This window comes from Pelmatolapia mariae, linkage group LG1 (assembly GCF_036321145.2).
Source record: "Pelmatolapia mariae isolate MD_Pm_ZW linkage group LG1, Pm_UMD_F_2, whole genome shotgun sequence".
Lineage (NCBI taxonomy): Eukaryota > Metazoa > Chordata > Actinopteri > Cichliformes > Cichlidae > Pelmatolapia > Pelmatolapia mariae.
Genome location: NC_086227.1, coordinates 23642511 through 23656786, shown reverse-complemented (window position 1 = coordinate 23656786; position 14276 = coordinate 23642511). Strand labels below are relative to the sequence as shown.

Sequence of the window (14276 nt, the reverse complement as noted above, 5' to 3'; positions counted from 1 at the left end):
AAAGGTGAGTCCTACCATGGCCAAGTACTTGCTCAGAGGGTTAAATGTGATTGTTGGGGGCTCTCTCTGTATTACTATAGGGTCTTCACTTTGCAATATAAAGCGCCTGCTGTTTTGATTTGGCTCTATAAAAAATAAAAGTGAATTTAAAAAAATAGCTTTCATGATTTGACTAGTTGCATTTACACATAATGTAGTTTTCGTGCAGATAACAGAAATTTCTCTCAGCTCCCATAAATTATTTTACAATCCAGGATCCAAAACAAAACAAAACCGCAATGATTAAAGTGCCTTTTGTACTAAATCACGTGTGCTGTGACCTGCTGAGATGTTGTCGCCTCTCAGCCATGATGCTTTGCTGCTGCAGATCAAACCCAGGCCACGGTTTCGTGCTCCTCCCCTGGGCTGCCCGTGGACTGCCCCTCAGCTTCCATTCTTCCCCCAAAAAGCTCTCCAGAGTTACTCTGAATCCGTGGTACAACTCCTGCTGCATTAAAGTAAGTCGTGAAAAATGTTTAGTGCTTACTAAAACTGTCGATGTACGCCGTTTAACGTTACGTATTTCTAACGGGCCGAGCTAGTTCGCGCGTTATCAGCTTTTATCCACCCTCATCCTCAAGTTTTTGATGTTGTTGTTTAGACTGTCAGCTAACTTTAGCTTAGCTGAAGTGAATCTGGACAACAAGCAGCCTCACGAACTTCTGAACTTTAGGAAGCAGTGTGAAAATGAAACAGTCCTAAGATAAAGCCGACATTTTTTCTCATTAATAGAGGTAGTACATTCTTTGTGTTTTCTTCTTTTATTTTTTGTAACCCTGTACAACAGCGAGCTAGCGTTACCCTGCTAACTTGGGAAACACAAGTTAACAGCGCTGTGATTACTTCTGGATGTGAACTATAACTTTTTTTTTCTTTACTCGATACAAAGCTGGTTTGTCTGCGTGAAAAAGCGATAAATTAACTAATGAAGTCGCTGATGAAACGCTACCCTTGGGTTAAAACGCAGTAACGTAACAGTACTTAACCCAAAAAATAAGAAAAGATTATTCACAACGCGACACCCGCTATTTTAAACTGTTGAAGACTTTAACTGTGTCATATAACTACTGTGTCGTTAGTGCAGAGCTGTGATTAACCAGTAAATAGGGGAAGCTTATTACTACACAAGGCTCAGACTAATCCAAGTAATAATAAAGCATCCTTGAAGGGGTTTAATGTGAAATTGTAAACGTGTATTTTGAATTGGATCTTGGTACAGGTATATATTTTTAGTAATACTATAACTTTGGGAGAGATATGCTGTGTTAAAAAGCCTCGAAATCAAAACTTATTTATACTGCATGCATCTAAAAAAAGATTGTGAGTTATTTCATCTGAAATGTTGTTGTTTGTTTCCTTACTGTAGTTTCAGGGAGTGTACATTCACATGAATAGAATATGAATGATAATCAAAAACATTCACACAGCAGCTTTTCCTGCAGATGTTTGTTTTTGTTTATTTCATGTTTGCACCCAGGTCAGCATTTCTTAATGATCAACTCAGAAGCTGTATGCCTTTGTCTAAAATGGTAAATGGTAAATTCTGTGATACTTATGTAGTCCCATTTCTACTCAATTTTGAGAACTCAGAATACTTGCTGTTACAAGTATCAAACTATAACACACATTAACACACATTCATACAGTGCTTTTATCTAATTTCACCCATACACACAGACTCACATTCCAGTTGATGCATCAGGGGCAACCCGGGGTTCAGTATCTTGCACAGTGTTACTTTGACACATAGCCAAGAAGAGCCAGGGTTGACCAAAAGACCTTTGACTGAAGGGTAAAGTTGGCTAAACTGAAAGAGAAGTGGGTTTGCAGTTATATATTCTAGCTCTAGGTAAGTCGACATTACCACATACAGTACAGTGGTGTTGTCACTTTTTATAGAGTTTACTTTATAAGAACTTTGTTGTGCATGGATCTCCTTTCATTTTTGTTTTGTTTTTTAAATAACTGTAATAACATTATTTTATTTGATCTTTTTATAGAACACATATCTTATCAATGTTCTTCAGCAGTAAGTACAGTATTGTGAAAAACCTTTTACAGGACTGCATCCGGGAAAGGTGTTGTGTAGTAAATGGTTAGTATCAGCCAGGTACTGCTAATCAGGTGACTTTGATTAATTGGGCATCAGCATGTGCCTATATCCTGGTGTTTGTGCAGAAGTTTTGGTAGTTTGCTGGTCTGGACCATTCAAGTGTGTCTTAACAAAAGGCCTCAATCTTTCCAGAAGTGGACATCGCAGCAAATGCACCCCAAGGTCAGATCATGCAATGCTCAGAGAAAATGCAAAAAAACTAAGAAAACAAAACATGAACTACAGCACATGGCAACACTGCGTAGGTTTGCAAAGTTGTAACTTATTCTTGATTCACATGTGAGATTATCTGTCTGACAGATCAAACTTGGCCCAAACTCAGTCATGCAACAGGACAGTGATCCCAAGCACAGCAGCAAATCTACGACAGAAAATAAAAGAATCAAGGTGCTGCAGTGGCCCAGTTAAAGTCCAGACATTAAACAGATTAAATGCTGTGGACAACTTTAAGAGCTGTGCCCCAGACATTAAACAGACTAAAAGCTGTGGAACAAACTTTAAAAGCTGTGCATGAATGAAAGCTGGCAAACCTCAGTAAACTGAAGCAATGTTGTGAGGAAAAGTGGGCCACAATTTCTTCACAATAAGGTTAGAGACTGATAAAGTCATACAGAAAACGATTACGTTAAGTTATTGCTGCTAAAAGTGGTTCTACAAGCTACTCAGTCATGGGTGCACTTATTTTTTCCCATCTTATCATGCCATCAATTGCATCCTCATTTATTACCTTGTACCATATTCATAAATGTGACATGAGATGTTCATCAAATATTTGTCAATAAATGATTTTTGTTTTCTTTAGGCGTCCAAAGATGATCAATACATAACAGCGGAACAGAGAGGAGAGAAGAAATGTCTCCCAAACTGCCTACTGGCCAGGGCAGAGGGGAGTATTCTGCAGTGCAGGTGGCTGTCCGAGTACGTCCCCTGCTGCCTAAAGAGCTTCTGCACTGCCATGAGAGCTGTATCACTGTGGATCCTGAGCTGTGTAGGGTTACTCTGGGTCATGACCGACACTTTCTTTGTGACTTCGTATTTGAGGAAACTTGCAGTCAGGAGGAGATTTATTCTGCGTCTGTTCAGCCGCTCATAGATGCCTTCTTTCAAGGTTTCAATGCTACAGTGTTTGCCTATGGACAGACAGGATCAGGCAAGACTTACACGATTGGGGAAGCTAATATTTGTAAGTTTTTCTTTTTTGTCTTTTAGAATTTTTTTACTTCAAAATATTAGTAAAATGTTTGGTTTCAACAAAGCATGCATGACACACACTTTAAAAATACAAGTTATGTTTGGGTTTTTTTGCATTTTTTTATCGGATGGAAAAAATAAACTGAACAGAATCAGATTTTCCATTTTTTAAAAATTAACTGTAATTTTAGGTTCCTTTAGTGATGAGGAGCAGGGCATCATCCCCAGGGCTGTTGCAGATATCTTCAAGCTGCTCGATGAAAATGACCTCACAGACTTCTCTGTTCGAGTCTCCTATCTGGAGATCTACAAAGAGGATTTCAAGGACTTGCTGGAAGTTGAGACTGCCAGCAAGGACATCCACATCCGGGAGGATAAGGGCAATATTGGTGAGGAATAAAGAGTCTTAAATGTTTCTAAGCATGTTTTTGAGCAGTCAATGCAGAAATGTCTTCATTTAAAAAGTATTTGTTGATGTATTTAATTGCATTTTGACTTCGTAGTTTTGTGTGGCGTAAAGGAGTGTGAAGTGGAGGGTCTTGATGAAGTCCTAAGTTTACTGGAGTCTGGAAACACAGCCAGGCACACTGGTGCAACCCAGATGAATCCTAACTCCAGCAGGTCTCACACCATTTTTACTGTGTACATGGACCAACGACGAGGAAGCTCTCGCCTTTATGGGACTGCTGGAAGTTCTGGACCACAAATGTTGTCTTCCAAGTTTCACTTTGTTGACCTGGCAGGATCAGAGCGCATTTTAAGGACAGGAAACACTGGAGAGAGACTAAAGGAGAGTATCCAGATTAACAGCGGTCTTTTAGCTCTGGGAAATGTTATCGGGGCACTGGGGGACCCCAAGAGGAAAGGCTCTCACATACCATACAGAGATTCTAAAATTACAAGGTAAGTTATAATAAGTTGATCTGGACTTAAGCATATCAATCTAACTAAACATTAATACCTGATCATTTTATTTTCCTTCTTTCAACTAGGATACTAAAAGATTCTTTAGGGGGAAATTCAAAAACTCTGATGATTGCTTGCATCAGTCCATCTTCTTCTGATTTTGATGAGAGCCTGAACACACTAAACTATGCCACAAGGGCAAGGAACATTCAGAACCGTGCTACAGTCAACTGCAAGCGTGAGCCAGATCGCGTGGAAGGGCTCGAGCAACAAATCAAGGCGCTTCGCAGAGCCCTCGAAAACCGCCAGCGTTCAGAGACCCGCATAATTTCTCACGCCGAACCCAATAGGAGACCTCGACTTGGAGAGGGAGAAATAAGCAGACTGCAAGTCCAGAGCGCTCACTATAGGACCTGCACAGACACTGCTTACAGGTTAAAGAGCATTTATCGATGGGTTTGATTTAGTCTGCATTATTTAACCTGTGCTGTAAGATTTGGACACTCAGTTTAACCTACCAGAAAAACGTACACATTGGTTGACAGCTGCTTTGTGAATTAATCCTCATCTACATCTTTAGAGAGAGAAAAGTTTGATATATGTATATATCATACAATTTAAAAAGCCAGTGCAAACACGACACTGTTTGGTTTATTTTATAATTACATAATTAATTTTTTTTTTTTTAATATCGGAGGACAATGAAAGTGTCCAATCAGCCAAAGTCTTAATATGTGACGCAGGATGGGAATAGCCAGCCAAAGATGCAGACTGAGAATCTCAGCTACCAACAAAAAGAAAACAAGCAATAGCAGAATCAGGAACAACTGAACTTTTTAGTATTTCCAGTGTTTGTCTTACATCCACTCTCTGCAGGTATCTCTCAAAACTGTGTCAAAAAATGCATGTTTGAACAGTTTCTGAGGCATAAACAGTATCTTGTGCACTATTTTGCCCCGTATTGTCATCTAGCAAAACTCAACCATGATAAGAAAAAACGGTCTCACACTCCTAGGGACTGCAGCCTAGTGCTGGCGACTGTTGTCTTTAGCCTGTGGTGATAATGCTGTATGGATTTTGATGGTTAAAACCTTTTTTTGTTATTTATAAATGTTGAAAATAAGCATTATTCCATTTGCGTTTTAACTAAACAATAATAATTCTGAGAATGGAAGTAAAATTTGTAGAAATTTGTCATGCAAACTGTTTTTTGCATGGCAGAGAATAAATTAAAAGTTAAAATTTGGGACTTTAGCATGGTTTTCACATAAGGTAACTTGGTTAAAACTATTTAAAACCCAGTCATCAGCATATTTCATTCTAAATCATAATTTTTGGTGTTTCTCTGATACAAAAATGTAGAAGAGATAAGTGAAATCAATGGCTATACAAAAATTTGAATGTCTGTGCTGCTGGTGCATCACAGGTTGCTGCGGGAGCTGCAGAGTGAAGGGGCTCTGACTGCTGAACAAAGTCTGAGAGTGAAGGAGTGGCTTTGTTCTGTGGAGGAAGAGAGAAGTGGGCTGACCACGGCTTCCGGTCCAGACAGCGGTATTGAGAACAGCTCCACTGAGGACAGTGCTGGCCTGAGGAGGGGCAGGCCTTCTGTAAGAAACCAGGTCTGTCCCTTTCACTCTAAAATAATTATTAAATTACTAGTAATTATTTTTAAAGAGTAACGTTTTGAACAAAAACATAGGACACGTATTACTAACTATGAATTACTCATCAGGACACCGCTGTGGAGGAGAGGTGGAGCCATGACCATGACAGTGATAAAGATGGAGAGAAAGAAGATACTATTGCACACCTTCAGTCACAGATCCAGCGGTTAGAGAGGGAGAACACAGACTTTCTAGCAGCTCTGGAAGATGCTATGGAGCAGTACAAGCAGCAGGTTAGACAAAGTTTATCTCCTATATTGTTTTTCTGTTGGAGCAGTGACTCACACTTTTGATTTTTTTAATCGTCATCACAAAGTTAATCCTACTGACCTGCACCCGAGCTGTGTCAACACTTAATACACTGATGTTTCAGATCATATCTGATCTTAGTGATGTGATACTGATTTTATTGTCCTCTTATTGTCTCAGAGTGATAAGCTGCAGGAGCAGCAGGACCTGATAGCAGATCTACAGTGTCAGCTCTCTACTGCAGGACTGATGGGCCTGGGTCTTAACATGAGGCTGCGGCCGCACACTGCCCCCATGGGCTCCATGCAGCACAGCCAGAATGGAGGCACCCACAGACAGGTAACCAGCCATTAAAAAAAAGAAGTAGAAAATCCATATTAAGATGCATTAAGAGTACAATTTATTCTTTTGTTTTATAGTTTTCATACCTCTACATCTGTGTGTTTTGTGTGATTGCAGGTCAGTCCAGTGGGATACATTGGTAATGGGCCTTGCACTGATCAGGATGGGAAACTGTATGAGGAGCAGGAGATCCCAGGTGGAGCGGAAACGCATTACAGGGAAAAAGAGGGCAGTCATTCTGGACAAGAGAGGTCAAAGTATGTTGTTTCTTCTGAATCTAAATTGAGTTTCAATTTTTTAAAAAAAGTTGCTAAACAACTGTCAATCATGTCAATCAACCATTCATTCAAAGTGTCATTGTGTTACGCCTGTGCTCATGGTATTTGTGACTTGTGCGTTATTCTGTCAGGCAGGTGAATCTGACCTGGACCAAGTGGGACATGCAGTCAGGGGGATTACCAACTGCTGGCAAAGGGCTGGAGCCAGACCAGCACCCCTGTTTAGCCAGAAAAGCATGTAAGTCGAACAACTTGCTCACTACCAAGATTACCAGATGCTCAGAAATAATTTAATGGAGCATTGAGTGGGATGTTGGAAGTATTGTCAGGATTTCTTTTTTGTACTATATTTGCCTTCACTAGTGGAACATTTATTCTCAAATCAAAAATCAAGTTTAAGTCATGCAGTGTCATACAGTCAGAAACACTCTGTTACAAACACGATCAGTTATGATCCAGTTTTAAGTCCTTTTGCTTATTTTTCTGTGTTTTTTGCAGACAGCGTATCCATTTCTCTGTGCGGCATGCACAGAGAAATGAATTAAGTAAATTGCAGAGACACTAACATCACGTGGAAAGATAGCTTAATTCTGTACTTTATTGTGGTTACATGTTCAACCAGTGGTTACCGCAGACTTCTAAAACTGATTGTTATGCTTCTGTTGCCTCTTGTCTGTTTCTATATTACACTCCACTCGTGCTTGAGTTGAGTCAAAGCTGTGTCCTCTTCCTAACTGTACCACCACCCTATCAACCTTGTGTGTTCACTTTCAAATTTCTCTGTAGCCAACTCCAGCAGTGGGGAAAGTCTAAAAAGCTTTGAAGGTGTTTCAGAGTGGGGACTTCTTCAGGCACAGCAGAAGATCAGGGAGTTCTCTGTCACTATTCGCATGAAAGAAGAACTCATTAAGGAACTTGTCAAAACAGGTAGCAATTAAAATTTTGGCTTCATCCTTTTCACAAAAAATATTCTCTTGTGTGTTTTTTCTGAATCAGTTGTTTGCCTTTTAAGGTAAGGATGCTCAGGCTCTGAACAAGCAGTACAGCCATAAGATCACAGCTCTGGAGGGGGAAGCTGTGCAGGCTCGGCAGGAGCTGCAGGAGGCCCAGCGGCAGCTGCAGGACCTAGAGAGGCAAGAGAGAGAGATCAGCATCACAGACAAGACCAGAGCACAGGAATGTCGCAGGAAGATAGCTGCTGCTCAGAGCAAAGTTCAGGTTTGTGTTCATGTGCCGCCAAGTTCAGAGTGATGTTGTTGTTTTGTGTCAGTGAGATGCTGCTTTTTAAAACTTAAGATTTAAAAATCTTAATGATTTCATTTCCTGATTTTTAAACATGACCTGTAAACTTCTAAAAGTGAAAATATTTCTGGTTAAACATTAGGTACTAAGTCAGCGTCAGAGGGATACTGCCCGTCTCGCCAACCTTCCTGCCCAGAGTGAGCGCCGTGTGTTAGAGCTGGAGAGAAGCGTCCAGTCTATGAGACAGCAGCAGGAGCAGCTGCAAAAGCGGCTGCGTCAGGAAAGTCAGCAGAAGCGTCGTCTGGAGAACGAAATGCAGCAGAGAACTCACAGAGTCAAGGTACCACTGAGTGGCTTTGTTTGTTTGTAACTAAGCAAAGTTTAATTGAAAAATATTAGTCTGTGCGACAGATGGCACTGCAGTTTCAGTTAAGGCTGGGTAATTAATCCAATTTTATGTCAGTTATGATTTTTTTTCCAACAAACACGAAACCAAAGAAAATCTAGATTAAACGGCTTTTGAATTCATTTTCAATAAAAAGCTCTCGTTTGTTTCTTGAGTTATAAATCAAGCACACCTCTTTCCTTTGCAGCTTAAACTCACTCAGTGTTTAGTGCAGCTCGAGCCAAGAGAGAGCAAATGGGGCTCACTTTACCCCCAGGCTACACTCGCAGACATCCCACAGTGGTGGTAGGGCGGCGTGGACTGGTGGTTACCTTGCGAGAAAGGCTTTAGAGTCAAAAACGTCTCATCTTAGGGTCTAACTCTCCTACAGGACAAACGTCTGTCCTCTGTCACCTCCATCTAAATACTTTTTACTCAGCAGCCTTAGAATGAATATAGAATCTGTCTTTTGGGTGGCAATGACGAGCAAATTAGCTTAACTGGAAATTCGAGCCAAATGCAGTTCTTGCAGTTCTTCCTGTTCTTGCAGTGCGATGTGTGAAAATGTGACTTTCATGTTATTTACACCATACCAGGAACTTGAAATAAAGAATGAGCAGCAGCAGAAGATCCTGAAGATAAAGACCGAAGCGATTGCAGCTTTCCAGAGGCAGAGACGCAGTGGCAGCAACGGCTCTGTCATCTCATTAGAAGAGCAGCAGGTGCAGCAAGAGCTGAGATGCAGTACTAGTGTATACACGTATGGCACCTAGAAATACTACTACTGTCTGTTATTGTGCTTTTATGTGTCCTTTTGTGTCTCAACTCGGCTGTGAGCAGAAAATTGAGGATCAAAAGCGCTGGCTGGACGAGGAGATGGAACGGATACTAGAACAGAGGAGAGGATTGGAAGATCTGGAAGGAGAGCTGACGAAAAGAGAGGAAATCCTGGCCAAGAAAGAAGCATTGCTACAGGAACGCAGCGGATTGGAAACCAAGAGGCTCCGCTCCAGTCAGGTATTAACACAAACAATTCAGCTTATTAGCACAGAGGACTTGGAGATGCTGAGTCCTGTTTTATTCATCTTTCCTCCAGGCCCTAAGTAAAGATCTAATGACACTCACCGGGCGCATTGAATTACTCGAGGAAGAGTTGAGTGAGAGGAATGGTCTCCTTCGCAGTAGTAGTGCTCAAGACTCCCAACAGATCCGGCAAGAGATCTCCAACCTACGTCAAGAGAAAGATTCACTGCTTAAACAGCGAGTTGAGCTGGACGATAAACTGCGGCAGGGTAGCCTGCTCTCACCAGAGGTCAGATATTACTCTGAGGTTCAAGCTCTTTTAATTATCAGCACTCTTTAGATTAATATTTTGCTGTACAGAAGACATGTACTGAATACAGTCACAATAACAGCCTAATTATCAAGAATCTGGAAAGCACTAGTTTCAAACTGAAAATGAATTCTACATCGTATTCAAATCTTCATTAAGGACATCTGTTCACTCTGATGTTACCAGGAGGAGCGAACGCTTTTCCAACTGGATGAGGCAATTGAGGCTCTGGATGCAGCGATTGAGTATAAGAATGAAGCCATCACTCAAAGACAGAGACAGCTTCGGGCTTCTGCCAGTATGCTCTCCCAGTGGGAGATGAATCTCATGGCCAAGCTCAGTTACCTGTCTGCCTCTGAGACCAGAGCTCTGCTGTGCAAGTACTTCGACAAGGTATGTGAAACAGAATAAAAAATGTTCTGAATAAACAGACCCACACAAATTTTATTCATTTTTAGGGGGTAGAATAAACCTTAAGATGATAAAAAGAGAGAGAACTGTGCCCATGTAAGCACCTCAGTCTGATTAGTTTGTGGCTGTGCTCTTCCTTAGTATGCCCTCTCCTTCACATTTAACGTGCCCATGCCTGCCTTGACATAAACGCCCGGTGATGCATTCTACTTCCCTTTCAACAAAACAGCAGTTACAAAGCTGAAATGTGTCTTTGTGTTGAGTTTTTTAAGAGAAACTCTTAAAGAATTAAGAGCAACACATATCCAATATTGATGCCTGTTGCTAGCACTCGATTGGACCCCTTTTTACCTTCAGAAATGCGTTAATTCTTCAACAAGGTGCTGGAAACATTCCTCTAAGATTTTGGTTCATATTGACATAATAGCATCACAGGTCACACCACATCTGTGAGTCTCTACATCCCAAAGGTGCTCTATTGACTGTGGAGGCTATTTGAGTACTGTGAACTCACTGTCATGTCCAAGTAAGCAGTTTGAGATGATTTGAATTTTGTGACATGGAGTATCATCCTTCTGGAAGCAACCATCAGAAGATGGGCACACTGTGGTCATAAAGGAGTTGACATGGTTAGTAACAATACACCGTTACAGCACCATCCACCACCAGCCTGAACCGTTGATACAAGACAGGATGGATCCATGTTTTCCTGATGTTTATGTCAAATCTGACCCTACCTAATGTGACAGCAGAAAACACCAGACTCATCACCAGGCAATGTTTTTCCAGTCGTCTATTGTCCAGTTTTGGTGAGCCGTGTTTATTGCAGTCTCAGTTTCCTGTTGTTCACTGAGAGGAGTGGCACCCAGGCTGCTTCAGGGTTCAGTATGTACCCATAACTTGATTGTAATGAGTGGTTTTTTGAGTCACTCTTCCTTCCTATAAGCTTGAAACAATCTGGTCATTTACCAACATCCACTAGGTGTTTTCATCCAGAGAACTGTCGCTCCCTGGATATATTCTTTTTCTGACCATTTTCTGTATACTCTAAAATTGGTTGTGTAGATCAGCAGCAACATTCAGTCCAGCTCAGCTGCCACCAACAGCCATGCCATATTCAAGGTCACTTAAATCACCATTTTCCCCCACCTTTTTTCTGATGCTCAGTTTGAACTTCTGCAAGTTGTCTTGGCCATGTCTACATGCACAATGCTTGGAGTTGCTGCCATGTTTAGATATATTTATGTTAACAACCAGTTGAGCAGGTGCACCTTGCACATGTGACTCTGGACTGCGTCTGGACTCACCAGTTGTAGGCTTATGAATGTTTGTGTGCACATTTCCTGCAGGTGGTATCTCTGCGTGAAGAAGAGCGTAAGCTGCAACTTGCCCTAGCTGAGCTGGAAATGCAACTAGATGAGCAGCAGAGGCTGGTGCAGTGGCTGGAAAATGCACTCGATCGCTCACAACTCGACACAGATCGCCGGCTTACACAACAGCAGAAGGAACATGAGAGGAGTGTGCAGCTCTTACTGCAGCAGTGTCGAGGTGAGACTAACATAAACCAGTCACATTATACTGCAGACTAAGTAGTCTCACACACTGAACATATTTAAGGCTCAAAGGTAGAGTATAAGTTAAAGTGGCAGATGGTGTTTCCGTTAATATACTGTGTACGTTTTATCATCCCAACAGAACAAATGGACGAGGGTCTGTTAGGGCGGCAGCGGCAGTATGAGGGATGGATCCTCAACCTCAGCAGGGAACTGAACCATTACAAAGCGGCTAATCTGGAACTAAACAGCAAACTGAGGGAACTCTGTGGGTCATCCACGCAGCCAAAAGAACATCCTAAAGGTACAAAAGTGTGTATTTTTAGTGTGTGATTGCGATGTCATTCTGCAGGACTAGGAACAAGATGCCTTCAGTTCAAATTTTCCTTCTGTTTTGTAACTTTTGGAGTTTTCCAGTCGAATTTAGTGATTTTTACCGTTAAAAATAATGTATTCCTGCATTAGTAAATATCCTTATAACATACTGTCTTTCAGTCGTGCCATCTGATGGTAAACCTGCGAATGCTGGCAGCATGGAAAAGCTTCCCCGTTGCCCCGAAGACAGCTCAGGAGGCAGAGGGGCAGGGCAGCTGGACAGACCTTCCAAGTCTAGGGAGGAAATGCGGGAGCTGGTGAACACCCCTCTCCCGTCCACGTGGAGGCGCTCTTCTCTCCCAACGGAGGAACCTGCCATCATGGAGGAGCTGTGGCTTCAGGTGGCCAGTGATGGCCCTGTTAAACGTGTAGGTCAAACTGCTGTGGGGTCTTGGAGTGGGCAAACATCCCTGCCTGTGGTTAAATCTCGCCGAGAGTCCCGTCGCTCCAGCCTCAACATTGGACCACTGACCTCAAACAATGCATTAATTGATGTACGAAAGAATCCTGTCTGAAAGTAAATGTAACATGTAATTCGCATGTATTTTTGCTCTGTGGTCGCTGAAAGATTTTGTTGCTTTGTCAGTCTTTGAGCTTTTTTATGTGAATTTTGTACTTTAAATAATGAACACCCACTGATTTTGATACAAAGCACTTTCCACTAAGTTTTTCATGTCATACAGATGGTAGGTATGTGGTCTAACAATATGGCTCATTTCATCCCTACAAAACGAGATTCTGTCTTTCTCTGATGATGTAGTCTTTTGACTTTCTTGAATATTTTATATTAAAAGGTTTTTGCCTTCTATGCTCATGTTTCTTATTTTCTTTTGTACTGAATTCAAGCCCACAGGTGTCAAACCTTGAATATTTTACCTCAGAGGAATGGTGCATTTTAAGTTTCAGTCAGGATTTAGAGTCCATCACAACACAGAAACAGCACTACTGAAGGTTATCACTGATCCTCCTATGGCCTCTGACGGGTGAAACATTTGATAACACTGACTACATCAATTACTATAGAGACAGGAACTATTATTAAAGAACGATTGAAGGAAAATGTTTGCAGCACTTTAAAAAAGTCATGGAGTTCCACAGAGTTGTGTACTGGGACTCATGCTTTTTATATTATAGATGCTTCCCTTAGGAAATACAGTGATGTGTAATTTTCTACTTCTAAATTCTGATGAAGCTGAGGTTTTTGTATTTTGACCTAGAAATCTCAGAAACATGTCTTACTAAGATGCTGTATCCACTCTCCAGTAGCATTATGAAGAATCTTAGTCATTTTTGACCAGAGCATGTCCTTCAAGGTGTGCATTAAACAAAAAAGTAGAACCGCATTCTTTCATCTGTGCAGTATACCTAAAATTAGAAACGTCCCATCACTAGTAAACCTGAAAAACTTGTGTATTTTTAACTTCTAGGCTTGAATGTCACTGATACCAGGTTGTTCTAAACACTCCCGCATCGTATTTATTTTATATCAGCTTCACTTCTGTGTTGAATCCAGAAATGAATTTAAAATCCATTGGCTGCTCGCAGATACTGGATTGTCTAATTGTTTGACCTTGCAGTATAAAGCACACTGATGGGGCTTTTTTAATGAATTTTTAGTAATTAAACTAAATTGCACTGAATATGTGTAGCTGTACTTTAAGGACTTGTAAAACAATCATTTTGGAGTGACGTTTGCATGTTTTGAATGTTAAATTAATGGATGAATCTTAGCAAAACTGATGTTGATAAGAGAAGAAAAATCATTTTATGTTTTAATTGGCATAATTTGCTGAGGACAAAGAAGCCAGATTCCAGGTAAAACTGTGCTTCATGGTTTTCAAAGATGCATTACACTGCATTATTATTATACACAGCCTAAAAGTGCACATCTGTTCACAATGAAAAATTACTCTTAAATACAAAAGTCTGAAGATCTGTGTCTTCAGGTGCCAAATCCCACCTGTAAGAGAAAAGGTACCACACTTTAGGGCAGTGGTTAAATATTGTCATTTACAATATTCTCCCATTTCTCTCTTTCGCTACACTTTTTAATGAACACATAATCTTTTTCTCTCTTCTGTTAGATACAGAGGAACACATGAAAGATAATGGAGACTATCTGGGACATGAGAGTTTGGATGGACACTAGAAGGCAGTATAACCTCAAATCTGAAATGTGGACTGAACATCTCTGT

The 14276-nt window shown here is 41.0% G+C and overlaps 1 protein-coding gene across 1 annotated transcript; it reads left to right on the top strand.

Moving 5' to 3' along the window:
• Positions 1-389: 389 nt before the first annotated feature.
• Positions 390-12832, top strand: kif7 (kinesin family member 7). The gene is made up of 20 exons (XM_063498989.1): positions 390-497; positions 2955-3335; positions 3535-3732; positions 3847-4246; positions 4336-4683; positions 5676-5868; positions 5982-6146; positions 6343-6501; positions 6622-6761; positions 6914-7020; positions 7569-7709; positions 7795-8000; positions 8167-8364; positions 9006-9131; positions 9250-9426; positions 9506-9721; positions 9929-10135; positions 11503-11701; positions 11849-12010; positions 12202-12832. The coding sequence occupies exons 2-20, from the start codon at positions 3005-3007 to the stop codon at positions 12594-12596; spliced, it is 4068 nt and encodes a 1355-aa protein (XP_063355059.1). The 5' UTR covers positions 390-497; positions 2955-3004; the 3' UTR covers positions 12597-12832.
• The last annotated feature ends 1444 nt before the right edge of the window (positions 12833-14276 follow it).